Source organism: Schistocerca cancellata, chromosome 5 (assembly GCF_023864275.1).
Source record: "Schistocerca cancellata isolate TAMUIC-IGC-003103 chromosome 5, iqSchCanc2.1, whole genome shotgun sequence".
In the NCBI taxonomy this organism is placed as follows: Eukaryota; Metazoa; Arthropoda; class Insecta; order Orthoptera; family Acrididae; genus Schistocerca; species Schistocerca cancellata.
In genome coordinates, this window is record NC_064630.1 from 383,617,474 (window position 1) to 383,637,283 (window position 19,810).

The 19,810-nt window shown below is 43.3% G+C and overlaps 1 protein-coding gene across 7 annotated transcripts in view; it reads right to left on the minus strand.

Annotated features, from left to right (window-relative positions):
* Positions 1–19,810, minus strand: part of LOC126188968 (CCR4-NOT transcription complex subunit 1) — a 130,015-nt gene that overhangs the window by 14,336 nt on the left and 95,869 nt on the right. For 5 of the 7 annotated variants that reach the window (XM_049930737.1, XM_049930733.1, XM_049930735.1 and 2 more), the window contains exon 33: positions 18,230–18,379. In XM_049930737.1, coding sequence (XP_049786694.1) covers positions 18,230–18,379 — 150 coding nt within the window. The remainder of the gene's footprint in view (positions 1–18,229; positions 18,380–19,810) is intronic. The other 2 variants (XM_049930738.1, XM_049930736.1) reach the window with 1 other exon arrangement.

The window sequence follows — 19,810 nt, forward strand, 5'->3', positions numbered from 1 at the left end:
GTCGCATAAAATCAAAGGCAAGGTGCCCGGGAGATTAAAAGACTGCCGAAGGGTGCGCAGTCGGGGACACTCCAATAAAACGTGGGCGACCGTCAGCCGGGACCCACACCAACACAGGGGGGGACCCTCCTGACGCAAAAGATGGCCGTGCGTCAGGTATGTATGGCCGATGCGGAGCCGACACAGGATAACAGAGTCCCTGCGAGAAGACCGCAGGGAGGAGCGCCACACATCGGTCGTCTCCTTGACAGCCCACAGTTTATTAGGCATTGTCAAGCCTCGCCACTCAGCAGACCACATCCCAAGCACCTTACGGCGCAACACCAGCTGCTGATCGGGAGCCGTGAGGCCGATCTCCAAAGCTGGGGCGTCGAGCGCCCCTTTGGCCAGCCTGTCAACACGTTCGGTCCCCGGGATGCCAACATGACCTGGCGTCCAAACCAAGACCACCGAACGTCCAGAACGGGCAATGGCGGAAACAGACTCCTGAATAGAGGACACCAGAGGAGAAGAGGGATAGCAGCGGTCGATGGCCTGAAGGCTGCTCAGGGAGTCACTGCAGATGACGATGGACCTACCTGAGCAGAAACGCATATGCTCAAGAGCGCGCAAGATGGCCACCAGCTCTGCAGTAAAAATACTGCAGCCAGCCGGCAAGGAGCGTTGCTCAACATGGGCAGTGTGAGCAAAAGCGTAGGCAGTGCGACCATCAACCAGGGAACCATCAGTGTAGACAGTCTCACAGCCCGGAAATGATTCGAGGAGCGCAAGAAAATGGCGATGGAGGGCCACAGGCGGAACCGAGTCCTTAGGTCCCTGTGCCAAATCCACACGGACGGACGGCCGGGACAAACACCAGGGAGGCGTAGGTGTACGGACCCAGAAGGGAGGCAGAAGAGGGAATGACTAGTGCTTCTAGTCTGGAAACTTCAGTTTTTCAATTTCACACTCCTCATTTTCTATATCTATAATTCACATTTGCGTGCGATGCTCAAAAGTGCAGTTTTGGAAGATATAATTTAGCATTTATGCATTGTTTTATTATTTTAAAATTTGACAGCTGCATAATGAGTATCCAAAACCAGAAACCGATTTTGCAAAACACTATCTTCTTAAAAAGTATTTTTTGATAACCAAGAGAGCATGAAGTGAGCTACTGCCTGAGTTAAGCCTGTTTGTGGGCCCCAGTAGACAAAACCTGCCTTTCTACCATCACACAGTATCATCAGTAGAAGCAAAGCTGACTGAGCTTGACTGAATATTCTAATTCAATTCACAGTAACAGGAAGACATGCACAGTTAAAGTGTCATGCCATTCACACATATCTAGGGTAGTGAGCTGTTATTGGAAAGTTAACAGATGTGAGGATCTATGGTACATTACTAATTTTGGAAGACAATAGCAGTCCTGCAATAATTACAGAGGAGCTACAACACTGACGAAGGGCGAAGGTCATGGTGCACTTGACAAGGGTGATAGAAACCAGCCCAAGCACATAAATGGTACAGTTGTTCTTAGCCAGATGGAAGGGGCAAGACTAAAGGATAACATAGGACCCCTGCATTTTCAGCAAGCAGGTTTTCACTAAGTTTACACCACTTATGACGACACGGTAGTAGTGACGAGTTGTTAAAAACAGGAAAAGCTTACAGAAGCCAGATAGACTGAAATTAAGAGAAGCAGGTTATTAATCAACGAGAATACATGCAACATAGTGGGGCCAACCTTCCATCTATCGCCACAATTATAGGGATCAAGCAACTGAATGTAGCACAACCACTGTTGTATTGGCCAGAAGTACCTTTGGAATTATCGCCAGTGCCAAACATAACATTTCTAAATCAAACTTTAGAACCTGACCTCATCCATTCCATGGATGGATTCATTGTTGCACATGAAAGATGCATTTCAGCCAAGCATTACTGTAGCATATAGAGCAGTTCAGTTCAGAGAAGGTTAACGATGCATGACAGTGATTTTGAATGCTGTAATACAAAGTGCCACAGTGGCTCTCACTCTGCTGAGCTGAGAGAGAGATTTTAGTGTGAATGCAAAAAAAGGTGTAATTTAGGGTTACAAGGTAATGAGGCAGCAGCACTATTACAAAGGTCAAAACTGTCAAAAGAACAAAACAAGTGTGATAAATAGACTCCTAAGGAAACTAGTAATAATCAGTGTACAAAGAAAGATTGGATACAGTATCTAACCCATGAGGGTGATAAAAGTCATGGGATATCTCCTAATATCCTGTCGGACATCTTTCTGCCTGGCGTAGTGCAACTCAATGTGGCGTGGACTCAGCAAGTTGCTGGAAGTCCCCCTGCAGAAACAATGGGCCACACTGCCTCTATAGACGCCATAATTGAGACAGTGTTACCAGTGCATGAGTTTGTGCATAAACTGGCCTCTTGATTACTTCCCACTTCGACAGGCTAAGTGTCGGACAATCTGGGTGGCCAAATCATTCGCTTGAACTGTCTGACGTGGCGCACTGCCATCCATAAAAATTACATCATTGTTTGGGAACATGAAGTCCACCAGTGGTGGTAAATGGTTTCAAAGTACCCAATCAATCATTAACAGTCAATGATCTGTTCAGTTGGGCCAGTGGACACAGATCATTCCATCTAAACACAGCAACATCATTGTGGAGCCACCACCAACTTGCACAGTACCTTGATGACAAATGGGTCCCATAGCTTTCTGGGGTCTGCATCATACCTTAACCTCACCATAAGCTCTTAAACTGAAATTGGGCCTCATCTGAGAAGGCCATGGTTTTCCAGTTGTCTAGGGCCCAGCCAATATGCTCGAGGGCCAAGGAGAGGCACTGCAGGCGATGTCATGCCGTTATCGAAGGCACTCTGGTTGGGCATCTGCTGCCACAGCCCATTAAAGCCAAATTTCGCCGCACTGTCTTACTGGATATGTTCCACATCGATTTCTGCGGTGCTTCTTGTCTGTCACCACTGACAACTCTACACAAACACTGCTGCTGCTGATCATTAAGTGAAGGCTGTCGGCCACTGCGCTGTCTGTGGTGAGAGGTAATACCTGAATTTTGATATTCTTGGCACACTCTTGACACTGTGGATCTCTGAATATCCAATTCCCTAACAATTTCCGAAATGGAATGACCCACACTTCTAGCCCCACCTACCTACCATTTCACCTTCAAAGTCTTAATTTTCGTTGTGCAGCCATAATCACATTAGAAACCTTTTCCCATGAATCACCTGAGCGCAAATGACAGCTCCGCCAATGCACTGCCCTTTTTATAGCTTGTGTACACAATGCTATCGCTATCTGTACATGTGCATATCACTATCCCACGACTCTTGTCACCTCAGTGTATAGTATACAATGAAACTTTTTTTAAAGTCAACCCGAGGAACCAGGTCTTGTTCACAGAGGGGCAATGTAGTGCACTGACCACATATGGGCGAATTAGTGTGAGCCTGAGCGGCGTATTGCAGATGCGCCAACAACAGGAGAGTGCGGAATGTTGTTATTGTAGTAATTCAACAGGGCCAACACAATGTTGTGAGGTATGTTAGCTTACTGAAAGAGTGATACTGGACAAACTAGTGCAGCCAACAGCAAGGTAAATTTCCACACTGGCAGTGGCATTGATATTTTAGGATACACAACTGGTAGCAGACCATATGCACAACAAGCATGTCACTGCAGACTGTAAGTACTGGACTTTTGTAACGAAATTATTCTCAGGCTTGCAGCTCTACAAGAACTAAGGGACCTGTCAGTAGAAGTCACACATTGAAAGCCGTGGCGTGGCAACAGCTCGTGTACTTAGTGCCACAGCACAGTAGGCCACCCCTGGTCTACTCCAGCAGTGCCTCTGATTCTTGCTAAGGGAAAAACGGTTGCTCCCCTTGAACACCAACTGCCCTCCACCACTGCCGACAAGCGCCACACTTCCTCCACTGTGAAGGAGCTGAGGTGCCGCCTGGAGCTGCAGTAGGTATGGCATCATCGAGTGTACGTGCCATGCCACTGGCACAGAAGATTCATTGTTGGCTTACATAATGAGTCTGCCAGTGCACAGCTCAGACTCTGCATCAGCAGCACGGGATATGCAAGCAGCCAGCCCAGCATAACCTAGAAGACAGCTGACCCTCAGTGTTCTACACAGTGCAGATGTTTCAACAGAGAGATTGTTAACTTTCCAGCCGCCTTTCTCTTGAGCCTCCTGGGCTCCTCCTCACCCTTGACTGTCCACTCTTGCCATCTTGGCTCATAGCTGCCACAACAACAGAAGTGAGGATGTTGACCATATGTAACAACACAAATGCTTGAGATAGGAAAGACCAACAGGAATGCTGGACAGAAAATTAAGAAACCACTATGCAGTGTAGATATGAAGTTGACTGGACTGATATGCTGCTAAGCTCAGTCAGACCAATATAAAAGTCAATGAAGTTGTATAAAAAGTAGCTGTTTGTTTTCTCAGCTGAAGAGTTTAAATGCTCAAGTTTTACGCACGTCAGCAACAGGTCAGAAACATAGCAGGGATCCATCTGTCCTGGTAACAGAACTTCCAGAAACATATGCAACAGACACTGGCAGGTGAAGCTGCTATGATGACAACCTTTTGTTTCAAGAATGAAATTTTAATTCTGCAGTGCAGTGTGTGCTGATAAGAAACTTCCTGGCAGGCCCCAGGCTGTGGCTAAGCCACGTCTCCACAATATTCTTACTTTCAGGACTGCAAGTTTTGTAGGAGACCTTCTGTGAAGTTTGGAAGGCAGGAGAAAATGTACTGGCAGAAGTAAAGCTGTAGGGATGGATTGTGAGTTGTGCTTGGATAACTCAGTCAGAAGAGCACTGGCCTGCGAGAGGCAAAGATCCCGAGTTCGAATCTTCATCTGGCACACAGTTTTGATCTGCCACAAGGTTTCACAATCTTTTGCTAGTTTTGGGGAGCCAGTTTCTAAATGTTATAACAAATGAGCACTCCAAGAAAGATACACTAACACACACACAGTCAGAGAAACTACGTCAAGAAACCAGATATGAATGGTAAAACTTTCACCCATGTATGGCATACCACCCTGCTTTGAGTCTTAGCATACTACAACTAACTGTTAATCTTTTTTTACGTATATAAACTGAAGTGGTGAGTGAAAATTAGTAGCAAGGTCGAGACTCGAACCTGGGTCCCCTCACGGCAGTTCACACTACTGCACAAATTATCCTGGCACGCCTTCCTCCTTGAACCAAATTCTCACTGCCGCCCCAGTCTACTTTAAATTCCCCCTTTACATATGAACACAATTGCCGAGGCTCTCCATGTTCTGGAATAACAACTCAGCATCAAACATAAATGGGGGATCCAGCCTGAAACCCAGGTGCAGGGACTTGCACAAATGTAATAACACAATTTCAGTGATAATTTGGATTGAGGAGGGAGGCGTGCCTGGATAATCCGTGCAGTTATGTGAACTGCTGTGCCAAGGTGGCTTAATGACTAATGCACCTGCCTCATTAGCAGATGACACGGGTTCAATTCCTGGCCTTGGCACAAATTTTCCTCACCACTTCAGTCTATATACATAAAATCTTATATGAGGCAGTAAAGTCTCAAATTTAGTCATTTCATTTGAACAACTACTAATCATCAGCACAGAACAGATGAAACAGCATCTAAGAAGAATAAAAATAATACTAAAAAGCTAAAAAATTAAATACACAAATTGTGTGTAAAAATATTTGTACACCTACTGCAAAACTACGAAGATTCTCTCCAGATAGTTACTATGAAGACAAATATGCAGACTTGAGGTTTGAAGTGCTGTGATGTGTATTTTGTTTGTGATGTATACAAAACTGAAAATACAGCACACACTGTGTCAAACAAAAACAACAAATAATCATTTATTTATGATATGGAATTTTTCATATCAACAATACCGTTCATATTGACATCACTTTTAACGATGTATTGACTATAACAATGAAATCTGACAGTTCTGTGTTAATCCTATGTAAAAGACTATTTAAAAAACCATGAAGTACAACATTGCTTACTGTGACTTATCATATAAAACAACAGATTCTTTATTAAATTTTCAGAGAAGTGTATCAGCTATAATGTCCATTGTCCATTTTTCTTTCTCACATATATGGGTATTACTAACAACAATGTAACGCCTATTTTCAAACTCTTGCTTTCTGTAGACCATTGGTTTCAAGTCAGTATGTGTGTTAGACAGTCAATGCAAGTTGTCAAAGAGAGAGAGAGAGAGAAAGTATTTAATACTGAAAACAGTCACACATAATACGGTGATTAGAAAATGGAGAAACAAATGTCAGCACTGCACAGGAACTGGATGTCTGACAATCAACGATTTCTACAATTTTGAAGGGCAGAGAGAGAATACAGTCTCTTTCCAAATAAAATTCTTTAACAACCAAGTGGGTGATACCATCTTAGCGCAAAGATATTTAAGAAGCTCAGCTTACATGGTTCAAGCTGCAAAGACCAAACAATGTGCCAATCAATGGACCTATTCTTCAAGCGAAAGCCAACAAATTTGCATGTCTGGTGGGAAAAACGAACTTCAATTCTTCTTCATCTATGTACAATGTTTTCGAGGTCGCCATAATATGATTACCGAGATAATCTGTGGCAGTGCTGCTGGTGTATCTGATGGCGCAACAGATGAATGGCTATCTAAGAAGTGTCCTGTTCTGTGTGTGGGCTGAAAGCCAGATGATATATTCAATGCAAACGAAACTGGCTTGTTTTACAACATGACCCCAGATTGGATATTGAAATTTAATGATGAACAGTGTTCAAGAGGGAAAATGCCTAAGACAAGAATCATAGTTATGGCTGCAGAGAATATGACAGTATCATTTAAAGAAGAGCTCTTGGTGATCATAAAATCAAGAAACCCTAGATACAGCACTCCCTGTAGTTCATGAAAACAATGCAAGATCTTGGATGACATCTAACATTTCTGTGAAATGGCTGAATAACCGGGACTCTCAGCCAATATCAAAGAAACAAAAAATTATTCTCCTGGTAGATATCTGCCCTGCTCATCCAGTAGTTGGCAATCTGCAGTGCATACAGCTTGTGCGTTTACCTCCAAACATCACTTCAGTTCAACAACCTATGGGTCAGTGAGTTATAAAAACTCTGAAAATGCAGTACAAGAAACACCAAATGATGAACATTTTACAAAAAATCTACGAAGGTAAAGAAACAGTTTTCAACCGTATTGATGCAATTTTAATATCTGAAGTGTGGGAAAGAGTTACACTTTGTCCAGGTGAACAAGAGTCTTACCATGTACGCCTAAGTGACTGAAGACTTCTCTGGGGGACACCACCTTGAAGCACTGTTTGTGCAGGTGGAGAGGCTTGCGTACGCGTACCTGTGTGAAGCTGAGGGCTATGCCGAAAGTAGAGGATCTACTGCCGGAAAGGCCTCAGCCGATGGATCAGACTAAGAGTGTCCCACAACATCCCATCTTCCCTATCCACTCCTAGACCTACCTAACTCCCTGACCCAACCCAAGGTGTGATGCGATCCGTGCCGAGAGGTGCATGGCACATGGGAAGATGTGTTGCAAATGGAGCCTCAGGGATACTGGGCTACCTTCCTGAGTAAGTAGCCTTACACCGTACAGTGTATTCTTGGTGTGGACCTTGTGGATCCCAAAATCTCGTGGGACCAAAATGGACACAACTAAAGAAAACAAAAAAACTAACTAACTGAGGGGCAAATTGAGACCTCAGATATCCAAACATCAGGGTCAGTACCAATGGAAGGCATTCCCACTACTGAATCAGGGTCTAGACCTGAGCCAGAATTGGAAACTGCAACCGAGAAGCTAGATCAGATTAAGATCAAAGGCTTGTCTGGAGCCCAGAGGAGGAAACTATTCGGGGAACAGAGGAAAAAGGAAGGGAAAGAATGGTTTCCTAAAGACAAGGGAAGGTAATTAAAGGGACTTGAACCTAAGACCCCCAGAAAGAAACTGTCTCAGGTTGAAGGGGATACGCAAACCCCCAATACGTCAAAGACTGGTAGCAAGCGAATAAGGGAGGAATCAAAGACTCCCTCCTCCCTGGATATATGAGTCCCGAAAAAACCAAGGCAAGAAACACGGAAACAGACCTATAGTTAGGATGGCAGTTATCCAAGAAGGCTATTCAGTGGTGGCCATCACCTCGCAGCAGGAGGAATTGGTACAGATGGTCTTCTTCGAAAAGATTGGGGGGGGGGGGGGGGGGGGACACTGGCCCAGGACCCAACTTCAAGAGGGTCTATCTAACTTGTCTGTGACGGGGTGCACGTGGTGGAATGGCTCAAGGACAAGGTGCCCAAAGATATCCCTGTGGGAAAATGGGAAGCTGCTGGTTAAGACTGCAGTGGAGCTTCTTAAGAATGCAAAGATATCAATAGGGGTACCAAAATCCTTAAGGGAGTCTCTCCTAAGACTCTGTTAGGGAAAATAGGGGCCCAGAACCCAAAAGCGTCGACAGAAGAACGGAGAGTGATCAACCAGAAGGTTGCACCAGAAGCACAAACCCTGGTAGTGGAAGTCGGAGAGAAGTCCCTGAAGGCAATTGTTTTTAGGGTTCTCGCAGGTCACCATCAGGGTTCTCAAAGACTTCAAAGACGGCACCAAGATGGAGACTGGAGGTGCTGCAGATTAACCAACAGCACTGTAAAGAGGCCTCTGCTTCCCTGAGTCACGGCCTGGGAAGACATAGCCCTGATACAAGAACCCTATTTATATAAAGGGGGTGTATCGGGCCTCAGTGGCACTGGACGTAAACTGATTTATGCTAGAAATCTAAGAAACTCCAGAACATGCATCTATGTAAGAGATGGAATTTCCTTCATGCCAATGATGGATTTCTGCTCTAGGGACTTAGTAACCATTAAAATGCAGGAATGTGAGGAAAGTATCATGAGGGAAATTGTTTTGACCTCAGCATAACTTCCTTACGAAGACAGCTCTCCTTCTCCCTCGGAGGTGAGGAGACTGGTAGAGACTTGCCATCAGCAAGGTGTTAACTGCTGGTGGAATGCGATGCCAATGCCCACAACCTAGTGTGGGGCAGCAAGGACACCAACAGTAGTGGTGAGTACCTTCTTGAATTTCTTTTAGCTAACAACTTAAAGGTCCTGAATAGGGGCAATGAACCTACATTCAGGAATAGCAGAAGGGAAGAAGTAATTGACATAACCTTCAGTTCCATGATGATGGGCAGCTATGTCAAACAATGGCATGCGGTGTCTGAGCCATCCTCATCGGACCACATGTACATTAAATTCAAGGTTGAAATGGGTATCAGATAGACCATGACCTATAGGAATCCCAGGAAAACAGACTGGGAGACATATAGGAGGGACCTCGATTTAGGCTTATCGGAAATTAAAACCGTGATAAGGAATCCAGTAGAATTTGAGGAAGTAGCAGAGGATGTTACCTCTACCGTAGTGGCCTCATATCAGGACAACTGTACAATCACCAAGAAGTGCACAAATAGGAATGTGCCTTGGTGGAATAACAACTTGTAAATGCAAAGAAAACAGTTACAGAGACTGTTCAATATTGCCAGACATAAAGGACAATGTGCTAAATATTGTGAAGCCGTTGTCAACTATAATCTTGCAATCAGACAAGCAGCAAAGGAGGCATCCCGGAAGGCATTCCATGAGGAAGTGGAGAGCACGGCTGCAAAAGTCAGACTTCACAAGATTTTCACTAGAGTACCAACAATCCAGGAGGAATGTTGAGGAAGGAGGATGGGGAATATACAAAGACAGCACATGAGATGCTGTAGCAGCTCCTCAAAAGTCACTTTCCTCAATATGCTCTGCCAGACAACACAGACCAGAATGTAATCCTGGAGAGACAATGGTTCTCAGGCACTCGAAGAGAGGACTGGGAATCAGCCAAGGAGTGTGTGAACTTTAATAAAATCCAATGGGCGGTGGGAACATTCTAGTCGTTCAAGTCACCTGGCCCAGATGGAATTTTTCCAGCTCTCATGGAACAGGCTGGAGAGAAGCTCATAAGAGTAATATGCAGGCTGTCCACAGATAGCCTAGCAGTAGGAATCATTCCCAATGTTTGGAGGGCAGTGAAGGTTGCTTTGATTCCAAAGCCAGGGAGAATTGATCATACCAAGGGTAAGGATATGAGACCAATGTGTCTGTCATCCTATATTCTCAAAACATTGGAAAAACTGGTTAATGTACATGTTGGGGAGAGGAGGCTAAATAGGGCCCCTCTACATTCAAACCAACACACATATTAACTAGGTAAATCATGTGAGACAGCTCTCCACCAACTCATCGGGAAGATGGAGAAAGCACTTCACTTCCAAGAAATAGCCCTCTGCACCTTCCTAGATATCGAGGGGGCCTTCACAGTAACACGACCTTCGATTCCATGGTAAGGGCAGCAGAGGTGCATGACCTGGGGACCACTATATGCAGGTGGACTAGTGCCATGCTTAGCAGAAGGAAGGTAGAGGCTACCATGATGAATGAAAAGATGGTAATTAACACCACTAGAGGCTGCACACAAGGAGTTTTGTCCTCTATTGTGGAATCTAGTAGCGAACGAACTCATTGAGGAATTAAATTCTGGACAATGGTTCTGCTAAGGATACGCACATGACCTTGTGATAGTAATACTTGGCAAATTTACTGACACAGTTAGAAATATGGCACAAGGAGGTTGGAACATTGTGCAAAATTGGTGCATGAAACAGGATCTGAGGGTTTATCCTAAGAAGACTGTTGTGGTGCCATTTACGAAGAGACATATTCAACACTCAAGTTGGAATCTAAAGCTCTCCGATTGAACTCAACCTGTGAAGGGGATAGTGAAATATCTAGGGGTCACCTTAGCTTCTCATCTAACGTTGACCCCTCACATTAAGAGCATCTGCTCCAAGGCAAAAAGTACTCTAGTGAGTACTAGAAGGGCTTGTGGCAAAAACTGGGGCCCAAGCCCCAGGGGTATGCACTGGATATACACCACAGTGGTCAGACCTAGGATTTACTACCGGGCCATAGTGTGGTGGAAGAAAGGAGAACAGCGGGTTGCAGCTAAGGAGCTTGCTAAGATGTAGAGAAAACAGGCAGAATTAGCAGCACACCAACCCCTGGAGTGGAAGCCATGCTGGACATACCTCCACTACACCTTTGGGTCAAGGTGGAGGCAGCAGCTGGAGCACACAGACTTAAAACTGGCAAAAACTAGGCTCCATTCGGATATTCAGAATCACACACTAAGATAGTGAGTGAGGTAAATATAGGATTGGCTGGGGAAATGCCTGCTGACTATATAATAATTCACAACTGCTTCAACAATCCTTACAATATAATAATTAGAAGGAGGGAGCAGTGAGAAAAAACAGTTCAACACTGCACGGGAGACATTGTTTGGTTCACTGATTGGTCGAAAATAGACCAAGGCGTTGGGGCAGAGGTGTAAGGGGTTCAGCCAAGACTGGAGGGCATCATCTCTCTAGGAAAACTGGCCTTTGTATTCCAAGCTGAAATTACTGCAATCGGGCCAAGTGTGGAGGAGAATATGTGTAGGAGCTACAAGGATTGTAGCATGCTACATCTATTCAGACAGCCAGGCAGCCCTGAAATCATTGGCAGCTCCTGCAACAAGATCTAAGATTGTTGCAGAATGCCACAGGGCTCTGGTGGAGCTAGGGGGAAGCAATAGGGTAAACCTAGTCTGGGTCCCTGGCCACTCGGGGATCTGTGGCAATGAACAAGCCGACAGATTGACTAGGATAGGGGCAACAACTCCATTTATTGGACCAGAGCTTGTCCTGACGATCACCAAGGCTATGATCAAATGACAACTACGGAACTGGCTTAGGAAACAGCACGTAGGATATTGGACCACGGTCCATAAACAAAAACATGTTAAGGTAATGATGCCCAAGCCGTGTTTTAAAAGAAGAAAGAAGCTCTGTAATCCTGGGATTGAACAGGAAAGAGATCAAACTCATGACTGGACTGATGACTGGCCATGGGAATTTCAAAAAAACACACACACACACACACACACACACACACACACACACAATGGGTATAACTGAAGAGGACCCTAAATGTAGGATCTATGATGAGGGTGAAGAAACTGAATCACACCTAATCTTCGAATGCCTGGCATTGGAGAGTAAAAGATACAGAATCTTTGGGATAATTAGATCTGAAGAAATTGTGTCTAACAAAAAACTGATAGAGGGACTCCTTGCACTGTTTAAGGGCACTGGTTGGCTTTACTAGATATACAGAGAGCAATACTACACAATAAACTTAGTTAGGGTGCGAGCAGTGGCAGGTTAGACCTAAGCTCTTTTAGCTTCCCTGTTAAAATCAAATCCAAAGCCCACATATGACTGAAGAACATGAACATTAACAAAATCACTCAATGATGCTTTCAGTCCAATAAAAACTTCACAAAAACTTCTCATTTTCAAATAAGAGTTTAATACAAATGACAATAACAAAGTGTTAAAACAAATGCATTGTCAGATGAAAAGTGCAACATACATCTTAAACAAACAAAAAGCAAACATCGATAACATATACACTTAAGTAGGACAGTATACTGCAGTATGCATTTACGTACTGCAATTTAAAGTTAAAGCAACTGAATAAATACTGAACAACCCTGTCTTTACTGTGATTATAAAAAAACCTAGAAAATTAAATTCCAATATGTAACAATATAATGAAAAGGGAAGTTGTTACTATACAGCGGACATGCTGAGTTGCAGATAGGCACAACAAAAAGACTGTCACAAAGACTTGTGCCTATCTGTGACTCAGCATCTCTGCTATATGATAAGTAGCAACTTTCCTTTTCGTAATATTGGTACATTCCATCCTGGATTTTCCATTATTTAAATTCCAATATGTGTTATTTATCAAAGTGGAATAATAGTGCATTTGTTACTGATGTTTTGTGGTTATGTGTGTTGGATATTTTCAATGTGTTAAGTACAGTAATCACATCTGTACAACATTTTAAAGAGAAATATATGAGAAAGTATAGGCCTTTGTGTGTTATCCTGCCACCATTCTGTGTGTTGATTTTTTATGTATCAATTTACCTTTTATTATCATTTATCTAGATATTACAATCCTTTTCAGTAGACCCACAAATGCCAAAACAATCAAGGACGAGATATCTGTCACATCTGATGTCAAAGATCTTGGTGTCATTAGATACCATCTAGCTCCCATTTCATTTCAACATTTCTGGAATTAATGTTTTTCCGACAGTTACAACATTCTTATTGGTCCTTTCAAATATCATACGTTCACAATGTCAATTCACACCCACATCTGTGATAGAAGAATTATAAATTTCCCACCATTTACATTTAATGGAAATGTTCACGGGGAACGTCATCGTCATCATTATCATTATCATCATCTTCTTCTTCAGTCCGAAGACTGGTTCTTTGCAGCTCTCTGTGCTGCTGTCTTGTGCAGGCCCTTCTTCTCCAACAAACTACTGCAACCTACATCCGTCTGAATCTGTTTACTATATTCATCTCTTGGTCTCGGCTATGATTCCCCCCCCCCCCCCCTCCACTCATCACTTCCCTTCAATATGAAATTGGTGATCATTTGATGCCTCACAATGCACCTTAATGACTGATCCCTTCATCTAATTAGGTTGTGTCACAAACTTTTCTCCCAATTCTATTCAGTACCTTCTCATGAACCATGGACCTTGCCGGTGATGGGGAGGAAGCGATACATATTTCTTTAGTAGACCTAGATGCAAGATTTGTCCCATACAACCTCTCACCACCACCTACTCCAGTCTGATCACAATCACCACCTATTCCATCAAAGGCAGGACTACCTGTGAAACCAGTCATGTGAGCTACAAACTAAGCTGCAGCATACTACATGGGCACGACAACCAACGAATTGTCAGACCAAATGACTGACCACTGAAACACTATGGCCAATAAAAACCTGGACCATTCTGTAGCTGAGCACGCCACTCAACATGACATTCTTGATTTCAGTCACTGCTTCACAGCCTCTGCTGTCTGATCCTTCCCACTGACACCAGCTATTCCGAATTGCATGGGGGAAGGGGGGGGGGGCTCTGCCTGCAGCAATATATTATACGTTCCCATACCCTCCCTGGCCTCAACATTCGTTAGTTATTGTCTTTACTCATCTAGCCCTTTCCCAGTTCCCATTCCAGAACTACATAGCCCTCTAGTCTACCAATACATCAAGTCTTTTTACTTCTCTCCTTTGCCATTGCCTCCCTCTCTCCACCACCCTGTGTCGGACTTCCCGAATGCACCTAGCTGCCCTACCCTCTCTTCATTTTGTCCCTGCAGTTTACCACCCCCACCTTCTCCTTACCCCTCACCCAGTTCGCTCTCCCATCATGCACTGCTGCGCATAGTATGGCCTCAGCTGCCAGATATTGTGGTCCTGTGTGTTTGAGTTGCGTTCGTGTGTGTGTGTGTGTGTGTGTGTGTGTGTGTGTGTGAGATCTATTTTTGACAAAGGCATTACTGGTCAAAAGTTCACTTTCCGACAGTCTTTTTGTTGTGCCTATACACCACTCAGCATCTTCCTTATATGGTGAGTAGCAACTATCCTTTTTATAATATGTTCCACTTAGTAAAGGTTTGTTTCATATTTTGTGGCATGTTTCTGCTATACGTATTGTATAAACATAAGAAAAATTAGTCTTCTGACCTTCTCCACAAATACAATGTTATAAATACTGTAGGTATACTGCATTTCTGCTACTTTTTGCCATTTGAACTCTCTGGCAGCCTAAAATTTAAAGATTTTTTTTTTTACCAAAAACACGAAGCAAACACCAGCTTTGTGGAACTATCTGATACAACGACCATAAACTGCTGGTCCCTTAGATGTCGTCATATCTGGTTTCAACTGTATATCAAATAAATATTAAACACCTTGATTTCCATGGTCGTAAGCTTTTATTGCACGACAGCATACAAAACCTACTACTTTCATACATTTCCTTTAACTGTTCAGGTCCACACACGTTGACCTTTGTGGTGGTCTACAGATGAATTACTATGCTAGAAATACACCGAAAGGATGAAAATTTTAGACTACATATGCTTTAAAAGTTCCACTGAAGTTATGAAATGTAATACATCCATTAAAATATTGTAAATCTGGGTGTGTATAACATAAGAATCTTGCACAAATAGGAACAAAGTGTACAAATATTCTTTATTAAACAGCGACAATATTAAGAAAAGGATAGACCACTACTCAACGTATAATGTAGATGTTGAGCCACAGACAGGTACAACAAAAGTACTACTAAACACGAAAGGTTTCGGCCCGAAGGCCCTCTGCTGAAATAGACTACTAATCCCCCCCACAGTCAAAAATGCGAGGCCAGACTGCGAGCAACTGCACATGATGGGAAAAGCAATCTGGGTGGCGAGGGAACAGTAAAGTGCTGTTTGTGGGAGCATACAGGAACTAGGTGGAGAAAGGGTAGGGCAGCCAGGTGTGGTCAAGAGGTTAGACATAGGGCGGGGTGGTGGTGGGGGAAAGGAGAGAAGTAAAAAGGATTGTTTGTTTGTGTGTGTGTGTGTGTGTGTGTGTGTGTGTGTGTGTGTGTGTGTGTGTGTGTGTTTTTTTTTAACAGAAGGCTGCGGAGTGGGAAAAGGGAAGGAATTGGTGGATGAAGGGCGATGACTACTGAAGGTTGAGGCAAGGAAGGTTACGGGAACATAGGATAATTGCAGGGAGAGTTCCCACCCGTGCAGTTCAGAAAAGCTGGTGCTGGTAGAAAGGATCCAGATGGTACAAGCTGTGAAGCAGTCATTAACATTAAAAATGTGATGGTCAGCGTGTTCAGCTTCTGGGTGGCCAGCTATTTCTTGGTCACAGTTTCTTAGTTGCCATTAACGCAGACAGAAAACTTGTTGGTTGTCATGCCCACATAGAATGGAGCACAGTGCCTGCAGCATAGCTTGTAGATCACATGGCTGATTTCACAGGTAGCACTGCCTTTGATGGGGCATGTGATACTTGTGCCTGGATTGGAGTATGTGGTGGTGGGAGAATGTATAGGACATGTCTTTCATCTAGGTCTATTACAGGGATATGAGACAGGAGGCAAGGGGTTGGGGGCAGGGGTTGTGTAGGGATGGACGAAGATATTGTGCAAGTTCAGTTGGCGATGGAATACCACTTTGAGAGGGGTGATGTGGATAAGGGGCAGGACACTCCTCATTTCAGGGCATGCGAAGAGGTAGTTGAAACCCTGGTTGAGAATGATTTCAGTTGCTCCAGTCCTTGGTGGTACAGTCACATGGGGTATGCTCCTCTGGCCGGATGGTGGGATTTTGAGAGGTGGTGGGTATCTGGAGAAATAAGGCATGGGAGATCTGTTTCTGTGCAAGATTGGGAGGGTTGTTATGGTCTGTGAAGGCCTCAACGAGACCCTTGTTATACTTTGAGAGGGACTGTTCAGCATTACAGATGCGACAAGACCAGATGAGAAGTTTGGGATTCCTCTATATGGCCTATGAACAGGCTAGCATAGGATGGTGTCATGCGAGTGTCCACTGAAATACCTGTAGGTGATTCCTTCATAGGAGATGTAATTGTGGGTGAGGATGTACTTTGTCATGCAGACCAGGAATTAGGTTGTAGGTTTGGAATCCATCAGGTGTTGCGAAAGGTTGTGTTCAATAACAGATAGGCCATCTGCATTAGTAATCTTCAGTTGGAATCGTCTGTAACAAGCAGGGCAGCATGTGGTAAAGGAACAGGAAATGAGGAGAGTCAATGGAGAAAATGGTTGGTACCCTTTATGTAGGAGGGTAGGTTGCAGTTAATAGACTGAAGATGTTTGTCTACGAGAATATGGATTCGCTCAGCAAGGGCACAGTAACTAGCCACAATGGGGTGTCATGGGTGATTCGGTATGTGAACTTTAGGAAGCATGTTGAAAGTAGGAGTGTAGGGAGTGGTAGGGGTGAGGCGAGAGGTAGACTCTGGGGAGAGGTTCTGGGATGGGCCCAAGGATTTGATGAGAGGCAGGAGATCATCCTGGATTTCTGGAATGGGGTCAGTGTGGCGGGGTTTTGAGGTGGTCGAATTTGACAGCTGGCGAGTTCTTCTGACAGGCAGTGCTTGCGGTTCAAAACAACATAGGTATAGCCTTTGTCAGCAGGTAGGATTTTAAGGTCAGGATCAAACTTTAAGTGGTGTATTGTAGTTCTTTCTGCAGATGTTATGTTTGTTTGCATGTTGAGGGATTTGGGGAGTGATGGTAAGGCAAGGTTCGAGGTTAAGAAATTCTAGAAAGTTAACAGGGAGTGACTAGGGAGCAGTGGGTGTGGATCACAGCCGAAAGTACTAGTGAACTGAGTCAGGCAGGGTTCACCATTGGTTTTAGGTCAGATCTCACTGGTAGGATTGGTGGCCAAAAAAGTGTTTCCACTGCAGGGACTGGGCGAAGGAGAGAAGGTCTTTAACAAGTTCAGCGTGAAAATTTGGGGAGTGGGGCAAAATGTAAGGCCTTTGGAAAGGAAGGGAGTGATATTTTATAGAGCTCAGGCTTTTGGAGGAAAGGTTCATGAGTGTATTTTGAATCTGTTTGGGTTCTTTCTGTAAGGTGACGGGAGGAAGATTTTGAGGGTAGGGTAAATCTAGTAGGTCTGCAAGGCAGGGTTTGTCAGCTATGAGGTAATGTGGGGGACATTTGGAGGCTGTTGTAGAGGTAGTGGGTAGTGGTGGTCCGAAACGGGAGTAGGAAGTGAACAGGTTGGATAGTTTTGTGAGGTGGCATTGTGCATGCTGCTCTAGCTCCTGGAGAGCATGAGTATCAATATGAGAGACGGGATCAAGGAATTTGGGACTGCACAGAAAGAGATTTATATGGATGGAGGAGGTGGTACTGCAAGATATGGGCCTGATTACCATGGTTTTGCAGGACTAGGTTGGTGAGGATTAAAGACTTGCAGAATCTGAACAGATGGATGTCACTGTTGAGTAGCAATTTATCCTTATCATAATAGTGTCATCATTTCATCTTAGATTTCCCACTGTTTACTAAATGCTGGTATATTGGTCTAAAAATGACTTTCTTCTTTTACTATGTGCTGCAACTATTAATACAAAATCTATAGTGAAAACTGATTATTCATTTGTTCCCTTACCTGCTGCACAAACATGCTGAAAGCTCGTGTTGGGTCTCTGGCAGCATTTGGAGAGTGATAAATTTGGACCCAGTCTCTCAGCAAATACTCTGTTTTCTCCAAGAGCCCCGGAGGGTCATCAAATTCCCGCGCCTGTAAAAGTGGTTGAGACTATTGGAAATGTAATGCTTTCTTTGAAATTTCACAGTATCATAGATTCTTATTATTATAGTTATTACTATTATCTCTGTCTCTATACACACATATGAGGGCTATCTATAAAATAACCTCTACTTCCGTGCATCATAAGATGCAATGTGGCAAGTGGAACAGTAGCAACATTGACACACATAATATGTCTGTCTGCTTAAAGCTGAAATACAAAGAGAGCCACATTGTTTCTAGTTCACTTACAGTAGATATTCAAGATCAATACTGCATCTGGAAATCCCAGTGAAGGTGAAATCCATTGTCTAATACATTTCTAAGTAGGGGGAAAAAAAATTCAAAGCTGTTGACACTCACTTTGAAAACTGGCATTTCACAATAGCTCAACTGTCAGGCAGTTTCTGAGTTTTGTATGAGATAATAACCAAACAGTTAGGATACCTCGAATTCTAAGCTCACTAGCTCTCCAAACTCAATCTGAGAACCGCACAAGAGATGAAATGGTAGTCATTCTTTAGGATGTTAAATCTATCTTATTTGTGGAGTTTATTGAACATTGAAGGATAATAAATTTTGAAGTCCGCTTTGATATATTAAGAAAACTATGGAGCCATTCAAAACAAGTGATGCTGTTTTGACTGCCACAGCCATACCTAATAATGCTCAACCACACTTGCCCAACAAATACAAAAATTGTTTTGTCAGTTCAACTAGGACATTTTTGAACATCCACCCTACAGTTCAGACTTTTATTCATGTGATTTCCACCTCTTCATGCCTGTGTAAAAGTAGCTTTGCTCCCATGTACTAAATCAAAAAACTTAAGAAGCTTTCACAGGTGGGTTGCAATACCAGGTGGCAGAACTGTACGCAGGGGGAATTTGTTAACTCTCATTAAGAGAAATGATAAATCCTTAAATCTGAATGGTGATTATGTAGAGAAGTAATATAAAGTGTAGTTTAAGACCTTTCTAATAGATTTGCTTTGAATATTCTAGTATCTTAGTTATGGCCTAAATGGAGGTCACTTTACTGATAGCCCTTGTTATTTCATGAATAGTATAATAATGAATCAAGATTTTATAATCAACTACATGGACTTCCAGATTGTGACACATCAAAGTAAAAATAATTACAGTCTGTAGGTACTCTTCAAAACTGAGCTGGAAGGGCCATGTGAGAACACTGAACTTGCATGTTTCCACTGATATTTTTGAGAGATCTACCATGAAATAAAATATAAGTAGGAACAAATCATCTCTTTCTAATTGCACTGATCAAAATACTAAATTTCTGGTAATTACCCAGCATTTACGTGTTACTGCCATAATACAAATGTTCAATACAGCAAAGAATTCTGGTCTTTGGGAGGATGAAATACTTCCTAATATAATCTAGCAACATACAGCTACACAGCTAAGTGTAAAAGAAATA